This window comes from Molothrus aeneus, chromosome 7, assembly GCF_037042795.1.
Source record: "Molothrus aeneus isolate 106 chromosome 7, BPBGC_Maene_1.0, whole genome shotgun sequence".
NCBI lineage: Eukaryota > Metazoa > Chordata > Aves > Passeriformes > Icteridae > Molothrus > Molothrus aeneus.
The window spans coordinates 19,278,236-19,300,873 of NC_089652.1; the positions used below are offsets into that span (position 1 = coordinate 19,278,236).

At 36.8% G+C, this 22,638-nt stretch overlaps 1 protein-coding gene across 1 annotated transcript in view; it reads right to left on the reverse strand.

The window, feature by feature from the left end:
* MYO3B (myosin IIIB) overlaps positions 1-17,698 on the reverse strand; it is a 167,375-nt gene extending 149,677 nt beyond the window's left edge. Inside the window, exons 1-5 of the mRNA XM_066554040.1 lie at positions 17,552-17,698; positions 15,975-16,109; positions 12,683-12,787; positions 12,320-12,419; positions 8,735-8,811 (exon numbers count right to left, since the gene is read on the reverse strand). Of these exons, the coding sequence (XP_066410137.1) occupies positions 8,735-8,811; positions 12,320-12,419; positions 12,683-12,787; positions 15,975-16,109; positions 17,552-17,698 (564 nt within the window). The remainder of the gene's footprint in view (positions 1-8,734; positions 8,812-12,319; positions 12,420-12,682; positions 12,788-15,974; positions 16,110-17,551) is intronic.
* Positions 17,699-22,638: the final 4,940 nt, after the last annotated feature.

Sequence of the window (22,638 nt, forward strand, 5' to 3'; positions counted from 1 at the left end):
CAGAAGAAGGAAAACAGTTAATACAAAGAACTACCTGTTATTTGGACAGTGGTCATACTGACTTGCACAGAGAGAGGAAGCTACACACATGTTCAGGTGAAGCAAAATACATCAAACCCTTTAAAGTTTACCCAGAATTATTAGAAGTGAACTTACTTTCACTTTGCCTCAGTAAATACAAAGCAGAGCTGCTAACAACAGCAGTGCCGATGTGCTACCTGGAGAGGAGTGCTGCACAACCAGCGCTGCTGACCCCGCGGGAAGGAGCCTGGAGCCAGCAGCGCTGCAGCTGCGGGGCGAGGCGGGGCTGCCTCGGCTGACAGAGCCAGGCAAGCAGCGTACGTGGCTGTGAGCGCTGCTGAGAAGCACTGCACAGGGAAAATGAACGGGGCACTAAGCTGGCACCCTTGCTGCAAGGAAAACAAGACTGCCAGCTGTGCCAGTCAAGTGAAATCAACCCACGGAACTTCTGGGCTCCATCCGACACTACACAACCCAACTTCATTTGTTTACATTGGAAATAGAATATTAAATATTCTTCTAACTCCTGTGTACCAAAACCAAAAAAGCCTTTCGTGATAGCACATAGCAGCACTGGGGGATACCGAACTAGACAAACCAAAATGATACTATCTATCTCTATCTCTCCATCACTTCCTCTTTCCCTCCCACTCTTCAAGCACATTCATATATTGAATAAAAAGCAATTTTGTGATTGAAATTGGTTCCATATTCCTGCATTTTCTTATTTGGATTTCAGTTGCTTATTTTGTACCATTATACAAATGTTTCCATAGTATATCAGAAAATTATTTCATTGTTATAATTTTTTCCAAAATAAGTAGTAAATAACATTTAAAACAAGTTCTATAAGTAGTTATCACAATTAATATTGATTTATTGTAAATTAATTACATGTCAAGCAGTCAAATTTTACCAGCTGTGAGTAATCCATTTTTATTTTTAACTCACCCAAGGGAAATATTCCTGAGACCATTAGACTGCTCTGGCAACAGGCTACATTTGTAGGGAAATGTAATACCTTTTATTGGACCACATGATATAGTAAGGAAAAACAGGCTTTCAAGCACAGAAATCTTGCCTTTATACTATGAGACCATTACAAACTCAATACTACTCATAATAATACAACTGGCACATTTTGCTTCTGATCTAGAGATGTACTCCTGACTAGTATGTATATATACTACACACCTCACACAGATTTTCAAATGGTCTTTCACACAGAAAGCAAAAACTAAGACCTCCTCCTCCTCCACCCTCCTAAGTAAACGTATTTCATGCAGGCAACTCAGTGCAGACCCACGTGGTATTGAACTGATTTTCTCTGATGTTTTGGGCTTCTTGTTTTGATTTGTCTTTTAAATCTTTAAACACCCTACATGAAAGCTTTACAATCCCTCCATAGCTGTTGAAACAAAATAGAAGCAACTCCTCCACACCCCTTCACCAGACTACGGCTATGTCATCAATGCTACTGGCAATGTTCCCTGAGGTTTCCTCCAGCTGCCATGTACTTTTCACTTCCACGCTAGCCCAGGTGGAGGTCAGCTCTCCTGGAGGCAAAGGAGGGGATGTATCCTGCTAGATCCTGCTTTTGAGGGAGAGCTTGCTGGTGATGTCCTGCTGTGCTCTCTGCCCCTCTTGTATGTAATGTCCTTTAAAGTTTGAAACCGCTGTATTCCATTTCAGACTTCTAAATCCACCGCTTTTGTTATGAACTTTAAGTAACTTCAGTATAACTCCTTACTATAGCAGTTTGTTAAAGCTGCAGTTTGAGAGTCACAGAAAAGAAGAAAGCAGGGGAAAAACCAGGAGAGTAAAGGCAATTTCCTTCATTTCTTTGAAGAAATAAAAATCTGTATTCAGAAAAAGAAATCTATTTTAAAATCATCTGTCACTCTCAGAAGGTGGCATCTCAGAGTCACAGGCATTTCAACCATGTGCAGCCATTTAGAGACTTAATTCTACCCCACATTCTGCCACTGACCTGCTCTAAGTTCTCAAGCAAATCACATCACTTCTATGTCCCTCAGTTCATCCATGCAGTCTTGCCCTATCTCTTTAGAGCAACTGTTCCCACTCTTCCCCCATGCCTTCCCACACTTACACTTCTGCAGTTCCTCTCTGGCATGCCTATTCCTAGTTCCACATGAAGCACAGCTCTGCACTCAAATGCAGTGCTGCATTTTGAGAGGACAGCTAGTATTTCCTAAAAATAATTGCCAGTACACTGCAGTGTCCCAGCACCTTAACCTCCCGAAAACCAGGATGGAATTTCATAATGTATGTCATGAGGGAAATTCCTTTTCACCCTAGGCTTAATATAGTATCACCTACATGGCAAATTATTTAATGCTACTTACCTTCAACTTTAACATTTATTTATTGTATTTATTATTTTTACCCTTTAAATGTGTGGAATCTTTAAATATTTCACTGTTGATTAATCATGATGCCAGATTCTATAAAAGTTCTATAAAAGCAGCAGCAGATTTGTTTCTATCAGTAAAGTTTTATTCTGAGGACAGTTGTTTGGGGGTTTTGTTTTTAAATTATGCTTTCAATCTTATCTCATGTACTGTAATTTACAAGGTAAAAAGACTATAAAACTGAAAAACTGTAATAAGAGCTAATTTAATCATCTATCTCTTATTATTAGGTATACAAGAATTGTTATTATACTTTCACAGAAGATACTAAAATATTTTCAAAACTTTCCTTACTAGAGAAGGTGTAATACTATTTATCACAAAATAAGCATACTTTTCCACTGTACAACTGTTTTCAAATGGCTTTCAGACAGAAAAGTAAGGGTATATCTATTCTTGAAATCTATATCCTATTTAAACTAAGTGGCAGATTCTTACAGTTCATTATAAATCAGCATGCACAAAACTCCTTGCTTAGGTGGCAATTAAAAGTATAGTGAAGATGTGCATATGGAAAAGCTAATTTTAGCAAATTGACCTTGAATCTCTTGATGTAAGCATGGGCTGACAAACAGAATAGGCTGAAATATGAGAAGATGAGACTATACTAAATGGCTTCATGGGAATGCATCACTGTACCTGTTTAGAGTTAATTAAAAACATGAAAGCAAAGATGGAGAGAGACTTTTTACAAGAGCATACCATGACAGATTATGAGGGAATGGATTCAAACTGAGAGAGAGTAGCTTTAGATTAGGAAAAAATTCTTTACTGTGAGGGTGGTGAGGCACTGGAACAGGTTGCCCACAGAAACTGTGGATGCCCCATCCCTGGAAGTGTCTAAGGTCAGGTTGGATGGGGCTCTGAGCAACCCGGTCGAGTGGAAGGTGTCCCTTCCTAGGGCAGGGGACTTGGAAATAGATGATCTTCATGATCCAAACCTAAGATTCTACCATTCAGTAAGCCCAGGTTAGTGATGGGATTATCTTTTCTATGTTGTTTTCCAAAGTCAGTATTTAAACTACACATTAAATATATTTACAATTAAATTAATTTTTCCCAAATTCTAAGACCTGAATACAGCCCTTATTGTAATAAATATTGGCTTCAGAAGAAAAGTTGATGCGAGGTTTTTGCAAAACTGAATTTTTCTTTTGTATGTTTTTAAACTATATAAATGCAAGTCACTTATTGGGGTGCTTTTTTACCAGCTAGTTTTGTTAGTTTTTCATTATACTATGCAGACAAACAACTTTGCACTGAAACAATGCAAATATTATTCATTGTTTCAGGATTAGACTTATTTCACACACACATGATCAGATTTAAAGTTTAAAAAGAACACAAAGGAACATTGGGAAAAGAAAGGCAATTTAAGCTATTCACCTACTGTTCTAACACTTTGGAAATTTATTCTGATCCTCAGATGTACTGAATTTTATCCCAGGAGAATGCCTTGATTCAGCAGAAGAAAGGGAAACTGTGTCTGGGGCAATCTTACTGATCATTGTTACCTCCTGCCAGCACAGTAACAAATATTCAAAACACAGAGTTGAAACAGCTTTAAATAATACTGTAACATCTGAAATATCTCTGAAAATAGGAAAATAGACCCAAGATTTTACCTCTGGTTAACTCATTATTACAGAATTCGTATATCTTTACCAGAATATCACAGCCTTTCCTACTCATGTGTCATATTTCAACACCTAATCCTTCAAATGATCAACTATGTTTTAACTATGTTCCTTTTAAAATATAAATATACATTCACCGGTGTAAGTTTTAGCAGTTATCAGTAAACTATAACAGCATATACCCTGCAATTTTAAATTATCTTCAGCATCTCTCCAGTTCTTTCTGACTTCAAGTATCTTGTTCTATTTCCATTCTTAAAACTAAATTTGGGCCAAACATGTACATATATCTCTACATGGAGCACATCATCTTGAGTGTGATCACATGGCATACATAGGACAAGCAAGGGATCCTATCCAGCCAGCAGGAAGGGCAGGCCCTGCCTGATAAACCTGACCTCCTTTTTTGGCCAGGTGATCTGCCTGGTGGGTAGGAAAAGGCTGTGGATGCTGTTTACCTGGACTAGATGGTCCTTTGACACAATCTCCGAGAGCACACTCCTGGAAAAGCTGGCAGCACAGGGCTTGGCCAGGAGTACTCTTTGCTGGATCAAGAACTGGCTGGATGGCTGGGCCCAGAGAGTGGTGGAGAACAGTGCTGCACCCAGTGGGTGTCTGCTCACTTGTGGTGTCCTCCAGGGATCAGTGCTGGGCCCAGTCCTGTTTAATATCTTTACTGATGAGCTGATTAAGGGGATTGAGCATGCAGCACTACAGGATGGAAGCAGAATGATTGGAAAGTGGCCCAGTGGGAAAAGATGTGGGGGTGCTGGTCAACAGCAGCTGAACACAAACCAGTGCGTGCCCAGGTGGCCAAGAAAGCCAGGGGCAATCCTGGCCTGTATCAGGAATAGTGTGGCCAAAAGGGCCAGGGGCAATGACTGTCCTGTACTCAGCACTGGTGAGGTCGCACCTTGGGTGCTGTGTCCAGTCCTGGGCACCTCAGTTCAGAAAGGACATTGAGGTGCTGGAACAGGTTCAGAGAAGGGCACTGAAGCTGGTGAAGGCTGTGGAGCACAAATCCCACGAGGAGCAGCTGAGGGAGCTGGGGGTGTTTAGCTTGGAGAAGAGGAGGCTCATCACTCTCCACAACTTGCTGGAAGGAGGTGTAGCCAGGTGGGGGGCAGCTTCTTTTTCAAGGCAATCTCAACCAGGACAAGAGGTCATAGTCTTAAACTGTGACAGGGACAGTTTAGGTTGGACATTAGGAAGAATTTCTTCACAGCAAGGGTGATTAAACATAAACATGAAACATGGACTGCCCAGGGAGGTGGTGGAGGCACAATCCCCAGAAGTGCTTAAGGGAAGACTGGCATGTGGCACTCAGTGCCCTGGTCTAGTTGACATAATATTTGGTCATTGGCTGGTCTCAATGATCTCAGAGGTCTTTTCCACCTACTTGAGTCTGTAACCCTGCTAGTCTGTGACATTCTGAGTTTGTTTCAAGAGTCAAGTTTTCATCTAGATCATGATAATCTACTCATATGTGTGGAAAAAGAAATCTGAAATTCTGCTTGAACTAGGTTTTGTTCAGTTGTGCACTGGAAGTTGAAAACAAGACATGTTAATGCTTAAAACCACAGATGTTAAGGCAGTTGAGTACAAAAGCCTCAAATCTGATTCATCCTGCTAGCACATAATACAATTTATTTCAGCACAACAGAAGCAGATTTTAGGTAACTTAAATGTTTGATAACAGGCAGCTTTAAACATACTAACAACTATCCTGCCTTATTTATCTTTTATTGGTATGCTTGTATTCAGTGTTTCAGTTTCTGAGAGTCTACATTTGTAAGCATGAAAAAATATTAATTAGGGTAAAAAAATATTATTCATTTTCAGTGAGTCTATTTTAAAGCTGCTCTCAAACTGACTTATCCTTGTCACACTCTGTTGCTTCCTCACAGCCTAATTTTTACCTGTATTTTCATTTTTCAGCAAAATTTTTGTGAATCACAAGCTCTGCTCAAAACAAATGCTCAAGGACAGATCTTTTTTGTCCTGATACTGCTAAGCAAGCCTCAGAGTCATCAAAAAAAAGGAGCCAAGATGCTTGAGTCACTCAAATATTAAGCAGTTAAGCTGTTACTTTCAATGCTGCCAGTAAGAACATTGAGTTGAACACCTTCCTTACACCACCCTCACACAGTGCTATTTTCCTATGGGCTTCTGCTATTTCAAGTACCATGCCATATAATCCCTTTGAAATATTTTGCAAACTTAATCTTAAAAGGTGGTTTTCTTCATTTTATAGACCATTTGTGACCCAGGTTGATCTAGTGATTCCAGTTTTCAGTGTGTTTGTCTCCTGCTTATATCCAGTTATTCCTATTTGTCAGCCTCAAACATCCTGCATCATTCTTCTCCAGGTTTTATTTTCTTGGGGTTTACACTGCACAATATTTCCTGTCAGCTTTATTCTACTCTGAAACACTACTGTAGTCTCTTCCTCCAAGACAAGCTTTTCCATCTCCCCTCTTCACTCCCCTTTCAGATTAAATCCATCCTTCTCATTGCCACATGAGATCCCATGATTACCTTATGCATTGACTGAGGTACCTATGTTTCACATGTAGATGAAGACAATTTAAAAAAAATCCTTCATGTTTTTTATTTCTCTGATTAGTAACATTTCATTCCTGTTCAGTTATTTTATGATATTTTGGGGTTTGAAATAAATTCTATCCTCTGTCAAAAACCTTTAGGCAGGAAGATTTTTTATAAATGAGTGCAAAAAACTGAGTTAAGTGCCATTCTAGCGTATTACTGATCTCACCACAACCTCATCTAGAAAACACTCTTCCTAATAAACTGTTACCCAAGCATAACTTTTCATTTTCTTTTCATTTTATTGCAGTCCTAATCTTCCATCTTTCACATAAAAATTTGGGTGCATATTTTAAAAGTACCAGAACGATCTCCCCAGAAATAAAATAAATTGCATGCATCCTGCACATCACTCAAAACCTGTCATTTATATGAGCAACTGCAGTGACTTGGGCAAGCATGTTATGCAACTTGTCATTTAAAAGCCATTCCAACAACAGCATAATGGATATCTAAGCACCTTACAGCTGTTGTGCAGATTGGCACACCTATGGAGCCTGGTGTGTCTCACACAGGCATGGAAATGTAATATGGGTTATTATGGTTATGCTACTGAGTTGGTTCTTTCAAGAGATCTTTTCAAAACAGGAAGAATTCAAATACACCTGATCCTGTTTGACATGCCATGTACATAACATACCTTGATTACATGTGTAATGTCAAAATTTTTCAGATCAAAATATCTGCTTATCTCTCTGGCTTTCTGCCACAAGAATAAATACGTTCCACATGACAGGGAAAATAAATTTGGTACAATTACTGCCCTTGATGGCAATTATTCAAGCAAAACAGTACCACGAAAATAACCTATTATAATCCATGTTCAAGAAAATCTTTCATAATATGTCCATTATTATCTAGAGAAGTATTTTATAGAGGTCTCATTTTAGAAATGTCTCCAACCAAGGTGATTCCATAAATAATGCTTTCACAGTGGTTTCTAAGGTATCTTGTGTCTCCTTTGTGACGTAAACTGGTTGTTATGGAGATGGTGAAATATCAACCACCCTTTGTGAGACTGTGCAAGATCAATTTTAGACCCCTTACTGCAGTGTATTTTCTCTGCTCAGCTATAATCAGCCTTCCTTAGCAACAAAAACAGATGCATAAAAATTATGAAATGTTTTTAAATGAATGTTTGCACAATACTTTTAACTCTTCAACCTACAGAAATAGACCAGTGTGCATTTGTAATAGATAAATTCCATCCCAAATTCCCCAAAATTACCAGAAAAGAGGCTTGTTCTGTTCCAAAGGCTGAACAACTTACAGACAACTCCTGTTTCAATCCTTGTTTTTAAATTTCACAATCCATATCTCTCAGAAGTACTTTGTGCTCCTTAAAGCAGGGAGTGCAAAGATTGATATCTTGTAAAGGTAAAACACATTGTTGAACAAACTTTACTTTGGTAAAGTACAAGCTTTTGTTCAACAGTGTGTTAAAACTTTTTAGAGCTTCATGAAATAGAAGGCAAAGGGTTATGTCTGGATAGTAATATGTAAAATTCTGTAAGATACTTGAAAATGGGCTAAGCTACCTGTATATTATCTTTATCAATTTTTAAATTGATGTGTCTTTATCAATTTTTTAAGCCCCTGTGTCTAATTTTAAAGGCTCCAGATAATGATTAAGGTTAAAGAACACACCGGTCAGTCAGGGTTTTGCAGTGTGCCAGACTATAGCAAGACTGGAAAGAAGGAATTCCTCCTTCTCCCCCCAGTCTGTATTTACATCACAGACAAGCACCCCAAAATATACAATATTCAACTGGAAAGTTGTAACATTCTTAGGACCCTTGTTTATTTGTAGATTTCCTGTAATTTTATGGAAACCCTACAGAGAAGAAAATAATGATTATTAGAAATCCATTTTTGTATACTCTAATAGTATATTACTTTTACTGAACAGAGGACAAGATGTAAAGCAGAAACACAGCCATAATGGAGGGAAGAAAAGATCCCTCCTACCATGGGGAAGTGGCAACAAAGTGTGTATTGCCACGAATGGAGAGAAGCCAGACAGGCACATTTGCCTACCTCAGGTGCCATCCAAAAGGGGGTTCCCACTGAGGTGTTTCTACGCAGCCTTGTGCTGGTGAGCTGGGCTGAAACACCTGCAACAACACAGAGCAAAGAAACTTGGCTTCAAATTCACTGTCATTTCACTAAGTTTATTTTAAGTATCTGGAAAACAAAACCCAAACCTGAGCACAGCTGCAGAATACCTGGCCAAAGTAGGTGTAAATTATTTGTTTGATTGATTTCAGCTTGCTGTCTTCTTCAGAGTTTATCAGAGTTGGTTTTTTGGGTTTTTTTTTAATGACTCTCAGTTTGAAGCCCTTTTATTCAGAATCAAAAATTCCATTGTCACATAAATATCCCAGATTTCTTTCTGCTGTTTTCGTAAGTATAAATGGGAAATATTAAAATTACAACTTGACTTTAAAACTTCTGTTTCAGAAATGTACTGCTTGAAGATCACAAACTGGGAATTTGTTCATTAGTTCAACAAAACACTTATGCATCTGCTTAAATCTTTCCCTAATGAGAAAAGTTCAGAAGCTCAAGCTCACACTGCAGCTTGTACTTAGGGAATTAAACACATACTTAAAACAAAACATTAGCTTCAGAGCTTTGCTGACTGGGGCTGGACCTACTGAAGCACAACTGAAAAAAAAAAGAACCAAAAGAATGAACTAGAGTGCAATCAAACAATGTTAACAAATCAGAATGAACTTTGACAGCAAATCTTCTCTGCTCTGGTCAATATATAATTGAATGAGTTCAGTTCAGTAGCATTCCAATGAGGTGACACAAAGCCAATAATAACTTAGAAATACATTTTGCTTTAACATTTTTTAAAAACAAAAGCCACAGTTGTTTGCTCTTTTGGCATTACCCAGAGACAAAAATGAGCAGAAACACATGTAACATGCATTGACTGCTGCCAATAAATAAAAAAATTAGACTCATAAGTTAAATTGTTTAATTTCTGATTCCAAAATTCAATTTTATATTTGTTTTTAATTTTTCAGCGTAATTGCAAGTCTTCAGTGATTTTGTGACTACCACTGGGAAACAGTTAACAGCTAGCACATACAACAAGCTTCTGTTCATTTCACTGTGATCTATCTGCAGCCACCTTAATTCACAGCTGCTATCTAGGGATATTCCAAAACAGTGCAGAATACCAGAGCTGAGAGAGGGTGAGCATGAGCACAAATGAATGATAAGTTGCAGACATTTTAGGTCAATTTACTGTGACCATCATTTGTTCAAATATATTATGCTGTTGACAGCAGTTGAGGGAAGAAATGTGTGTTATGTTGAAAAAGTCATCCAGTAAAGAAAAGCCTCAATTAAAGATATCTGTGTAACCCTCTCTATGACCTAATATCCATATGTACAGCCTTGAATATGAAGCAGCTTTTTTAAAATCAAGATTGTGCCTCATTCTCTCGACTGAATGAATAACATTCACTGAATAGGTCTAATTTAATTTTTTAACCCCATTGACTTGAATTCTCATTTCTTATTTAATATATCCAATCCTATACTAAATTTAAAATTATTATTTTCTTTTTCTTTTGACATATTTCCTTCCCCACTCACCAAGCAACAAATCTACTTAACATTCCCACAAAAATGGCAGAGGATTATTAGTTCCAGGGATTAACCTAAAAATATCCAAAGCATCCACTGTGTTTGGGTACTTAATCTGAGATCTTTCAGTTGTCAGGCATTCCACAAGCCTCAACTACAGCTATAACAGATCTCAGCTGCAGTTCAAGAACACACAGTTCTTCTGCAAAGCAGGACAAGATGTTTCAAACTGACTATTGGGAAAATGAGGAACTGAGTTTGATGTAAGCGACCCTCCAGCAGAAGAAGAATAATCTCCAATTTGACGTCATTCAACTGTCTCAACTGCGAGTCCCTTCTCTTCCTGAATTCCTTGGAATTTCACTATTTATCTTCTACTTTCTGCAAAAAAATGAGACAAAACAGTTCTACAAACAGTATCACCTGTGACTCAGTCCTAATTCCCAGAGACGGTTCTGTGGCTATAGCAGTGGACTAAGACAGAAAAAAGAGCAACTTAATAAAAGCTTGGCACCTGATACTTCTTTAGTCAGAAAGCCCATGGATATATTGGCATTTCTTGGCATTTCCTAACTGTTAAGCAGTAGGGAACACTTGAGATTTAAGTCTCATTTTTTTTCTGAGCCTCTCATTTGTTGCAATTTTCTAGTGCTACTGTCCTAACATAAAAAGTAAGAGAAAACCCCTGAAACCTAAATATAGACTCAGAGACCCATGGGACACCAGAAAGACTGGGAGTCTCAGTTTCACTGAATGTGCCACTTGGGGGTGGAGCACACTGGCCTGTCTTTAAGGCCTTTAATACATCTGATAAAAACATTTTGCTCTGGGGAGAAAAGCTAACTTTTCCCATAATGGAGTAAAAACAAAGATTAGGCTGCCAAAATTCCCCCAAATGAGAAGGGATCTTCCTCTCTTCTATTAGGTCAGGGACTCACTCCAAGTTTTGCTTCAGGTGATAAGTTTCTCCTAGCACTATTTTAATTGCTGCCTTTATAATTCAAATAATGAAATTTTGTCCCTAGTAGATACTAAGGAATCTCTTATGTGACAACTTACTTTAGCATCTTCAATACATATGTGTGTTAAATTTATAATACCATGACATCACCAGTACACAATTTTCTTTCCACTGCATAAATTTAGGATTTTAGGATTTTTAAAAAATATTATTTGCAGATTTTTTTTGACGTATCATTCTACCCTACTCTCATTTTGTGAACATTTTTCTTTACCTTCATGCACTGCTAAACAAACATATCATTCATTCACTATTTTCAGTGGTGATTACCTCATGCATTATATGGTTTCATTAATAAATCATATTACTAATGATCTGCTTCTGTTACTTTTAATAAAATTGTCCACTCCCTTGCATACATATCTGAGGGACAAAAGTTTTGTTTATTTTTTTTTCTAAGTGCGCATTCAAAGGAATAAAATTTGAACTGACTTTAAACCCATTGCCAAGTGCCTTTCTACCCTCTCTCCCTTTCTCTCTCTCGTTTCTTATGACATATCCAGACTGGTAATGCTCAAATCTAAGAGCAATCATCACTAATTAAATGGATGTTCGGTTTTGGACCCAAGGGACTATTTTACCTTCTGCTCAGAGGGGAAAAAATATGCTTAAGGCTATCAAAACCATTTCAGAAAGAATGTTTCCTTTTCATATGCAAAAGACAGAATATCTAAATTTAAATTAGGAGGACAACTGCCCTGAAACTGACGTTTCTTCTAAAATGCAAAAGAGCTTTGTAAATAAAATGCTAGCTTCAGAATTTTAAAAATTATTAAATTATGTTTAAGCTTTTAAAAATTAAAACTCTATTACTGATTTTTAGTTAGAAGTTTTATGCTTGCTCTAATCAGGTTCTTTTTGAATTTTCCTTCTTAAAATAATTCTGAGTATGCTTCTGAAAAAGTCTCGCTGTGACATTCTGCCTTCCCAGGGGAAAGTGAACAGAGCCTTTGGCTAAACTGCATGTATCAAGAAAACAAAGGGGAAGTGGTCATTACCAAAGTCAACGAGCTTGACTCCACCTTCTGTTGTCAGGAGAATGTTGTTCCCTTTCACATCACGATGAATGATCCGGTTATTGTGTAAATGCTGAAGGCCCTATATACCAGCAGTAACAAAAATAAGTTTATTCCCTTATTTAAAAACAATTACCCTGCTATTAGGGAATGTAATGAAGAAAATCTGCACACACTCTACAGAAACAGCTGTCCACTGGATGACATGCCTTTATACAAGCCCTGCTGTTGTAACAGCCCATGCAATATTGTTCCCATTCCCACACTCTATAAATGGAGAATGTAGGTATGCAATAAGTGAATTGCAGCCTCTGCTGTCATTGCAAGCCCAATGAAGATCCTTACCAAGAGAGCCCCATATAAGATGTATGAGATGACAGCTTCATCCAGTCTTCGGCCACACTTCAGCAGGCCTTTGACAAGCTCTGTGACAGAACCTCCGTTGCACAGCTGGAAAGGGGGGAGTTGTGAGGAGGGGAAAAAAGCAAGTCCTCAGTTACTCAATATATTTGTTTAGGCTATAAACACCTACCATGCAAAACTGTGCTACGACACAAGTCAGGGAACAACACAACTCCTTTTATTGGTGATGTTAATATAAATCACAGCAGCCTGAGTAAGGGGAGGGAAGAGAAAACAGAAAATTGTAAAGTGCAATTTATAAAATGCAACAAAAAAGATAAAAATAATACGAACAAGACCGTATCTCAAAAGAGGATTCATAAATCCAATTTAGATTATTTGAGTATTTTCACAATACGTGCATTGTCTTTTTGAAAAAATCCTTCTGTGCAAAGGCCAGACAGAAAAGATTGATGCTCTTGATAACTGGGAAGCAACAAATTGGTCATTTTAAACTTTCACTCCATCAATGCTCCTGATGGCAGGCAATATAAAATAGATAGAAGCCATATATCTATACTCAGATTTGATGCCATATACTGTCAACAAGAGAGAAACATTCTAATCTAGAGAAGCAGCTTCTTGCAAGCATTTTCTACTAATTGGCTCCTAAACATCAAAAGAGGAGGAGAAAAGATAAAATTAGAATCTTTGAAAACATGTTCTCATCCACACCTTAAGTTTACTGTCCATACCATTCTAAGCAGGTATTGATATCCATCCTTCCTCCTCTCTCTTTCCTTTAATTACCTTGATATTCACAATTGTTTGACCAAAAAAGAAAAAGATGGGAGAATTGACTGCCTTTCTTTTGCTGAATTTCTCATCTATGCTGGTTTTGTGGCCAGCACCCTTACCAATGTTCCTGCCAGAGAATCACATGCATTGCAACACAAGTTAATTTAACATTATCAGTTTAAAATACCACAGCATAGATCAGGAAAATAGTATGAAGTTATATAAACTCTCAAGATTTGCATCTTTCAAATAACTTTTATGAATGAATGTCTATCAATTCAACCACTAATTTCTGTTATATGCTAATACTTTCCTTACCTTATTACTAACTTCCCCTTGCATCAAAAAAAATTTCACTAGACTAGAAGTTTGAGTAAATGGAAAAGGACCTTGAAGCAAAATTTCATCACTTAAAATATTGACAAGTTCTGTAGGAACTTGGCCTTATTTTTTGATTCATTAGCAGGGAATGTTTTTCTTATATTTCATAAATTTGTGGGAGCATTCAAGTCAGTATCAACTATCAAATGAAATTTGATGTATTTACATGAAACTGCATGTTATTCTTCCCATGGTTAACCATTTGCTGACAATTCATTAAGCTAAAGTTTTCCTTGTATTGCTTCCATTGCATTAAATGTTCTGTTTAGACAGACTATACTAAATTTATCTCTAGCCTATAAAATACTCATAAAATATATAAAAGTATGCCTAAACTTAAACAAAAAACCCAAGCTGGTTGCAATTGAAAAATAATACAGACTGACAGCTGTTTGGTAGGATATGGTAAATGAATGCCTGACTCAAAAATAGATCCCACAAACACTACTGCAGCTGTGCCACTATTCTTGAAACTCAGCAAAGACTTTGAACAGAATGAATCTGAAACTTTCATTACCACTTTACACCTAATGGTAATACTTCAATAGGTGGAGAGATGCACATTTATATGAAAAAGTTGAGAAGTTTGCTTTACATTTGTCCAAGACTTGCATCATCATAAAAATACTTAAGGTATTTTTGTCACCCTTTTTGTCACTTTTGCCACCCTTCCTCATCACAAGCATTCATCAAATTAAGTTCCTGCTTGTAGCGAGTAAACATGGCAAAATTGTGCCTAAAGGAAAAAAAAATCCATCTTTTTATTACAAATTTTGGAAGTCACACATCAAATAACTGTATTTCATCAAAGACTTAGGGATCAAAGTCTGAATACTTTGTATATTCCCTTTTACTGAAAATGAGTCATTAATTTATAATATCACAAGTCACTGTTATGCATGGATAAATATGCTGTAAATTCCAAGGCAAGGAATAGTTTGGGTTGTCCGATAAATTCTTCCATATAAGGAAAACACATTTTTAATAATGTCAAATTTCTTCCAAAATCTGGATTATGTGTACCAAAAGCCACCTGAAATGCACACTGATAAAGTACACACACTTACAACTTGTTCAAATTCTACATTAAGTTTTATTTCAGAGTATACGAGGATTTTGTTCCATAAAATTCTGTCATTTGGCACTTGATCTTTGGCACAAGACTCTTTTATTAAAAAAGAAAACACAAAGGAAACCAAGCCCAAACTCAACACAAAGACAGCACGCATATAAAAAAACCAACACCAAATCAAAAATACTAAGGTCACTTTTCAACAGTTACTGAAATTTAGGAGGAAACACATTCAAAAGTTGTTATTCAAGCTACATATTGCTCCAGTACATAAAAGTTGGGATATTCTGTTGGGATTCCACAAGTTGTAGTGGAAATAAAGATTCCCCATTGAAAAATGGGGAGTGCAATTTTTAAAACAATCAATAATTAAAAAGTGAGTCCTAGCTTTTACCAGTGTAGTTATGAAAGAAAGAAATGCTTGAATGGTTTGCCTGTGCAGAGTTCTGCATCAATTAAGCCTAGAAAGAAATCCTCATTTTACAACCACCTTTGGCAGTCACCTAACTTTGGAGGAAACAAGACCACCAAAATACATTTGACATTGTAAGAGTACTGATTGGCACTGAAAAAGAAGAGTGAATAGAAGGCATTTCTGTTGCTAGGTTTCCAACAACAACCAGCCCTTGGTTTAAAATTACCATAAAACAAACTTTCCCATTACACTTTCTCTGTTCACTTTTGCAGTAGGCAGCTTATTTGTTAACTACCCTCCACATCACTACTTCATCATCCTTTGCACTCCTCTCAAATGCTTGAGTTCTCCAAAAAGTTTAAATAAATGTCTTATCTAATGTTTCCTCTAACAAGAAAAAAAAAGAGCTGCTTATTTTGGAGGCAGAATTTAGCAACTCAAACAGAAATTAAATGCAAGACCATTTCTGATTAAACACATTTTGAAGTTTGGATGTGATTTTCAACAGTAGGCTAGGACACACCATCCTATCAGAAAATCATGAAAGCCTGTGACTCTTTTAGCAATAACAAACAAAAATCCAACCACATATGCTAAGGTAAGATGTAATATTGTCAAAATGTTTTTACCTCAAGTACTAGCCAGAGCTGTCCTCCCACATATTGATCTGCTTTGTAAAACATTCCATAAAATCTAACAACATTAGGATGATTGGGAAGAAACTGCAAAATATTATATTCAGCTTCAATTTCTTCATCTACATCCTAAATAAAAAAAAACAAACACACAGAACATATAAAGACAGTGACTCCAAATAAAGCAAGAACAAACTGTCATGGATAAAATGAACTAATTTTTCTTAGTTTGTACTTTTAAATAGTTTTACTTTAATGCAGCTAAAAGTACACTATACTGGACATGTAATGCATACAGAATTGTGACAATTGTGCTCTTATATATAAAAAAAGTAAAGCCTGTGTAAATCAAGCAGTTGTTCTTCAAGAATTCTTTCTGTACATAATATACTTAATAAGAAAATTAAAAATTATAATTAACTCTGCTCAGTTGTGTAAGTAAGAAATTTACACATGTATGACTTTTAACCTGTTTTTAATCATGCATGTTTTTAACATGTGAGCTAAACTTAAATACATGAACCGTTGATTTATTCCTTTTTCTACGGTCATCAGATAGGACTAAACAGAGAACCATTTCACTAAGCCTCAAAGGGGCCATCAATAAAACCAAATATATCTCATGATGAATGACATACACCAGAAACAATCAAAGAGACACAAAACAACCACCCATGAAATAAGAAAAGGTTACTAGGTACTTGTTAATGAAAGAATTCTGTGACAGCCACAAAATAATGTTTATACCAGCACACAGGCCACAACTCAGAACAGTGCTTAAGTGCTCAAACTTCCCTCATTTCTGCACAGACTTAGCTATTAGAAAATTTAAGCCTGTACCTTCCTCAGATCCATACAAGAGAAAACCACAATAAATTTCAGTCGTGGTTGATGACAGAAACATAACATTTTTTAGTAAATATTTTAGCCCAGCTATCATGATCAAACTCCAGCTTGATCCAACCTAACAGCTGTCAGTTAAATTTTCCATTGAAAACTAGGGCCTTGGTTCTCATGGGAAGCTAGGCATTTAATACCCACTAAAACCAGAGCTGGCACAGAACTACCTCTGAGGATCTGGGATGTCCGCTTCTCTTTTTATCTTAATTATTGCCTCACACTATTATCTGCTTATAAAAGGTAACTGTAAAATATCATAAAGTTCACAATGTTTCTATGATGTGAAAATTAATTCTCTTAGGGAGTACACAGAATAAAACAAGAACATTAAGATTAACTGCATCTTGTATTTTCCCTGCTACAGTGGGCCCTATGAGGAATGCCTCTGTGGCATTCCTCATGATTTGCATGCTCCAAGCAAAGATAACTAAATTTGTAGCAGAAGAATTACATGGATCTAAAACAGAAACTAGGCAAATGCTGTCCTCAGATAAGATTATGAAATTCTAAGTTGCCATTCAGTTGCTGGTACTAAACTCCTTCTGTAAATGCATTCTGTAAAACTGTTCCCTTCTGGATGTTCTCAATATGTTACACATTTGATTTACATTTCAAGTTTAAGAATTCTTTTAAATTAACATTGAAGTTACAGTTTAACATTTTTTACTTACACTGACAGGATCCAGAATCTTTACTGCTGCCAAGCTTCCATCTTTCTTATTAGCAACCTTATAGACTTTACCATAAGTGCCTTTCCCAATAGTCTCTATAATTTCCCAGGTATCTGAGGGATCAGCTAATGATTCTAGTCCAATCATACTGGAATTATATTGAAACAATCCATACAATGGCTTCCTGGAAAATAAAGCAGACATACATACAGTGGGAAGCCCTAAGTAACTTGGTACTAAAGAAGGCATCATATGATAAAGAAATCAAATATTGTCCTAATTAAGGAAGAAACACAGATAGAATCACAAATGAAAACCAGACAGAAATGTAAGATCACTCAATGGAAAGAAAACACTGGAGACTGCTTCTCTTTCCTTAGTGTATAATTTGCTTCAAACATTGTCCCATACGCAGCACCATTCTAAACACATTTTAACAACTTCTGACAAAATCTACCCCGCCCTCTACTGCACACCTTTCAATGGACATTTTACACAACTGAATTAACACAGCTCATTAAATGAGGTCCTATTTCTGGTTTTAAAAAGCCATGTCAGGGTTTTTCCATAAATTTGTGTAATGCCCCCTGGAGATTGCCAGACAGGCATTCAGTAGGTACAGCCTCATAATATCTGATATATATAAAACAGGGCTACATACAGCTAATAAAAGTTAAGACTTGGCTGGTTGGTATCAAAGTACAAGCCAACTTGTAAATGAGCAACAGGGACATCACGGGGGTGATCTATCACTGTTGGGCTGTTTCTCAACAACTGCACTTGGCTCTCTGTATGTCAGAGAGTGCTATGGTCTGTTACACTGGCTAAACACCTCACAAGATCTTCAGGTGAGGGGACTTGTTTCCCCAGATACTCCTGGATGGACCACTGCAAAGGGTGCCTTTTCACCCTGGAATTACATATATGGCAAGTTCTGGAAATTACAAAAATGGCAGTACCATTTTAGGATTTCATGTAAAGCAATAGTAGTTCATCTTGTCCCCGAACTGGAATAATAGAAAGGAAAGATAAAATTTAAGATGGTATTAACTTAACTTTCCCATATTAATCATTATTAGAGAAGCTCACTGGTTGATGGCTTCTCTGAGAAAGAAAATTTTTTGCCCATTTGGTGGCTGTCAGTAGGTATATTAGCTATCTGTGTGCTTAACCAGGAGATACAAAGTCCAAGTGTGTCCGATCATAAGAGTGTGACAGTGACAAAGGCAACTGAAGGCAACACCATCACTGACTGCAAAAGTTCCCAATCTTTGGAGATGGACCAACAAGCCCCTCAAACATACACTTACACTTTAAGGTTTGAGCCATTTCTTTCTAAGCACACCTGATAGCTGCAGATCTGCCTGAAATAATTTTTAAAACTTGCTGTCTTACCTCTTCACCATTTCTAGCATCAGTGATAACCAGAGAAAATCTCTACTTCCCTCCTTGGTAAACCTGTATTTGCACCAAAGCTGATGCCAAATAATATATGAAACTGCTTTGGTCTCTTCACCAAAAGAAGGCCAAAAAAAAAAGAAGAAAAAAAAGGGAGTAAGTTTAAAAAAAAAAAGCCAGAATCGTTATAATTTATCTGCTATAATAGTGCAAGTTATTAGGACAGTTCCTCAATATTTGATCCAATCCAGCATGCTGCAAATAAAGAACAGTATTCTGAACACATAAACAGAGAAGGAGGTGAGCTGAAAGACTTCTCTGAAATCAGTGAACAGACTGTACTACATGCATTGAAACTGCAGCTACAGATATGGAGCTCCTGATAAGCCAACCTCAAAAACAAGGTTTGCTTGCAGGGTGGGTGTGGTGGAGAACACAAAGATGGGAACAGTTGCGTCTCACAAAAAAAAGCAACACAACAAGGTATTGAACACATGGTTTTAATGCTTTAAGTAAAATGCTAAAGACATTCATGTGCAAAGAAAGAGAAGAGAATAGACTGGAAATAGCTTTGATACAACCTTACAAGGAAAACAAAGACAGATTGAAAATAAGATCTCTGTAACTATGTACCCTATCACAGAGATTTGCCAGAAAATTATGCATGGCACTCTTTGTATCAACACAATATTATGATGTGTCCCTCAAAGCAATTGTTGTGCATAAATACATCTTTCCTTAAAAAAAGAAAAAATCGGATGTCATTGCTTGCTCTTGTTCTGAAAATTATAACCCTTAAGATGGTATATCCAAACATTTAATTTCATTTACAAACATTTCATTTACATTAACATTTCTTTCTACCAGAAGAAAATGTTGGCAAAATAAAATCTAATGCAAAATTTTTACAGATGGAATCATGATGGATGACTGAAGAAAAATTTTTGTGAGCATTTTAGTGCATTGTGATAACATGGCAGCATTTACAGATGGCATATTTATGCATTACTTGGAATCAGAGATGTGAAATTTGTACCATAAGCCTGCTTAAACCAAAACAAGCTCCTCTTGAAATCAAGTAATATCTATCTAAATAAGGCTCTACACCTGTCATCAGTAAAATACCTTTTGCATCTAAGACATCATTGCATTCCTACAACAGAAGTCATTATTTTACAGTATGAAAAAGCAAAAGAACAGTATCTGCTATATCTTCAATAATGTAAAATCTGGATTTAAAAAACCTGAAACCACCACAAAATGTAAACATTATGGGGAATGGCTGAAGTTGTGAAGTAAGTTTGTGCTTTTCTTTTTCTATTTCCTGATTTGTTAAGCTTCAGAAATTAAAACATCCTTGTTTTAACAAAGGCTGCCATTCATTTTTTATTTATACAGTGAAAAGTTATGTATGAACCCAACCACTTCTGCAACAACCACACATTCAGAAGACCTAAACACTAAAATATTGCACCTGAAATTTATGAAAAAACTTCTCCTTTTACTCCCCTCACATAGCTCTGGGCTTTGAAATAAATGATGTACAAAGATTGGCTTCTAGCTGTAAAAAACTCAGCAGTACCCTCCCCAGAAGAAGCCTCGACATATTAGAGACCTACCAATTACAAATATTTCTGCCATCAGTTATAGAAAACTTCTCAGTAGTTAAATTTGTTTCTTCTAGGCAAGCAAAATAGACAACACCAGATGCTGAAAAACTACACTTTGGCAATTAACTCTACTGGCTAGGGAACATGCTACACAAAGCTATTTGGGACTGCACATGTTTATGCAATTTGAGGCAGGACTACATGCCATCAACAAACCCCTAGTGCTCTACGTTTTGCACACTTGGGTAAAGACAGAATGAGAGCACAAGGCCAACCTGATGGAGTCTACTCAAGCTGCTCTGAGGGACAAAGAGCATGATTTTTTCTTCTAAGAGATAGTAACTTAAATCTTGAAAAAGCTGACCAACAAAGACAAATAATAGGATTAGATAAATATTTATTAATAGGCTTCAGCCACTGACACCGTTTCTTTCTTTTATCCATGAAAAGAGATATTCCCCATCCAAGTAAATTTCATGATTCTCTCATAACACCTGACTTCTTCTATTTTGTAAACCTTTACTGTCAGAACAAATTAAATCAGACCAGGCACGACAGACTAACTTAAATGGCAGTCAGGAAAATGTGCAAGCAACATTTTTCTACTTTTAAATAAAATATTTCTCTTGAAGATCAACATTAGAATCAATGACTGGATATTATCATCCCTTAACAGTATCCCAATGATAAAGAGACTACATGTATTATGTACATCATATAAGATATAGGATATCATAAAAAAAAGTACAGATTACAGACAGTGCACAAATCACTTTTCTATCTGTGAACCACAGCCTTTCAATTGTATTCCATGGCTCTAAACAGCCTCAGAAAAGCCATCTAGAAAAATACATGGTGTCCCAGAAGTTCTACTGTGATACTCGCGCCTAGGCTGTGAAAGCAAAACAAAAAATTCCAAACTCTATATTCAACATGCAGATATTGTTAATAAAATAATTACAACTGGAATAAAATCAGCAACTTTTCCTTGCAAATTTATTATCACAGCTCTCTTCCTCAAAAATTACAGGAAGAAAAGGGACTCACAAGCCAGAGAAACAGCTTCACAATTATTGTTCTATTTTCACTACCACTTCACTCAACTCCTACACACAACAGTGAATCCCTTCTGCATTCCAAAATGCACCCTCTTCTACTTACAGCAAGAGGCATTATCTATAGAGATTTTAGAATTAGTAAGAGTCTCACTTCAGCCTGGTGCTTTCTAACACTCATAATACACAGTACTAGACAGTCTTGAGTTCTCTTATAGCTGGGAGGGACATGATAGCAATACCAGCCAATACTAGTGAAAGTAGTGAAAACACTGCTTCCACACAAATAATGCATGGACAGGGCTCCTCTCTGCAATGCGCCATTTGTCTTTGCCCTCTTGTCTCTCTCATGAAACAGCTGGCTTCAGTAAATGCAGTGTAAGCGCACTGTGGAAGAGTAACAATGACATATTCAATAGTAAGGTATTTCACTCTTTGCAGAGAACTCAGTATTGGTCCCAGGACACTAAATTGTAACTCCCTGGCAGAAGAATTCAGAAGCTAAAGTTGACATTGTTAGCTACAGCCTCACCTAGCCATGACACACCCTATTCTGTTGGCTAGTAGACAGACAACTACCTCAGAAGCAATAGTTAGAGGAATTAATGAACCAACAAGAAAATCAATACTCAGAACAGCATCCTCTGCTACTCTCCTCCTGCTATTTCTCACTGGCTACATTAAAACAAAGAGAATGTCAGTATCTTGAAATTAAGCATACAAAAAAAAAAATCTATGAAGATACCATCCTATAACTGTTCTCAGTTGGACCCAGAAAGAGAGACTGCAGAATGTGCTGTGGATAGTTTTTTTGAGATGAAAGTTAATGATGAAAGAAGATGAAGGGGAAGGATAAAAGCATGTTCAAAGCTATTATTGATGCTATAAAACTTATAAACAAAAAGAGAACCATACTGTAGCTGATCACATATTTTCGCTAGGCAAACATAAGGCACAGAACAACACAACCAGAATAGAACTGCTGCTATATATAGATGAAAGGTAGATCTCTGAGAACACTCCA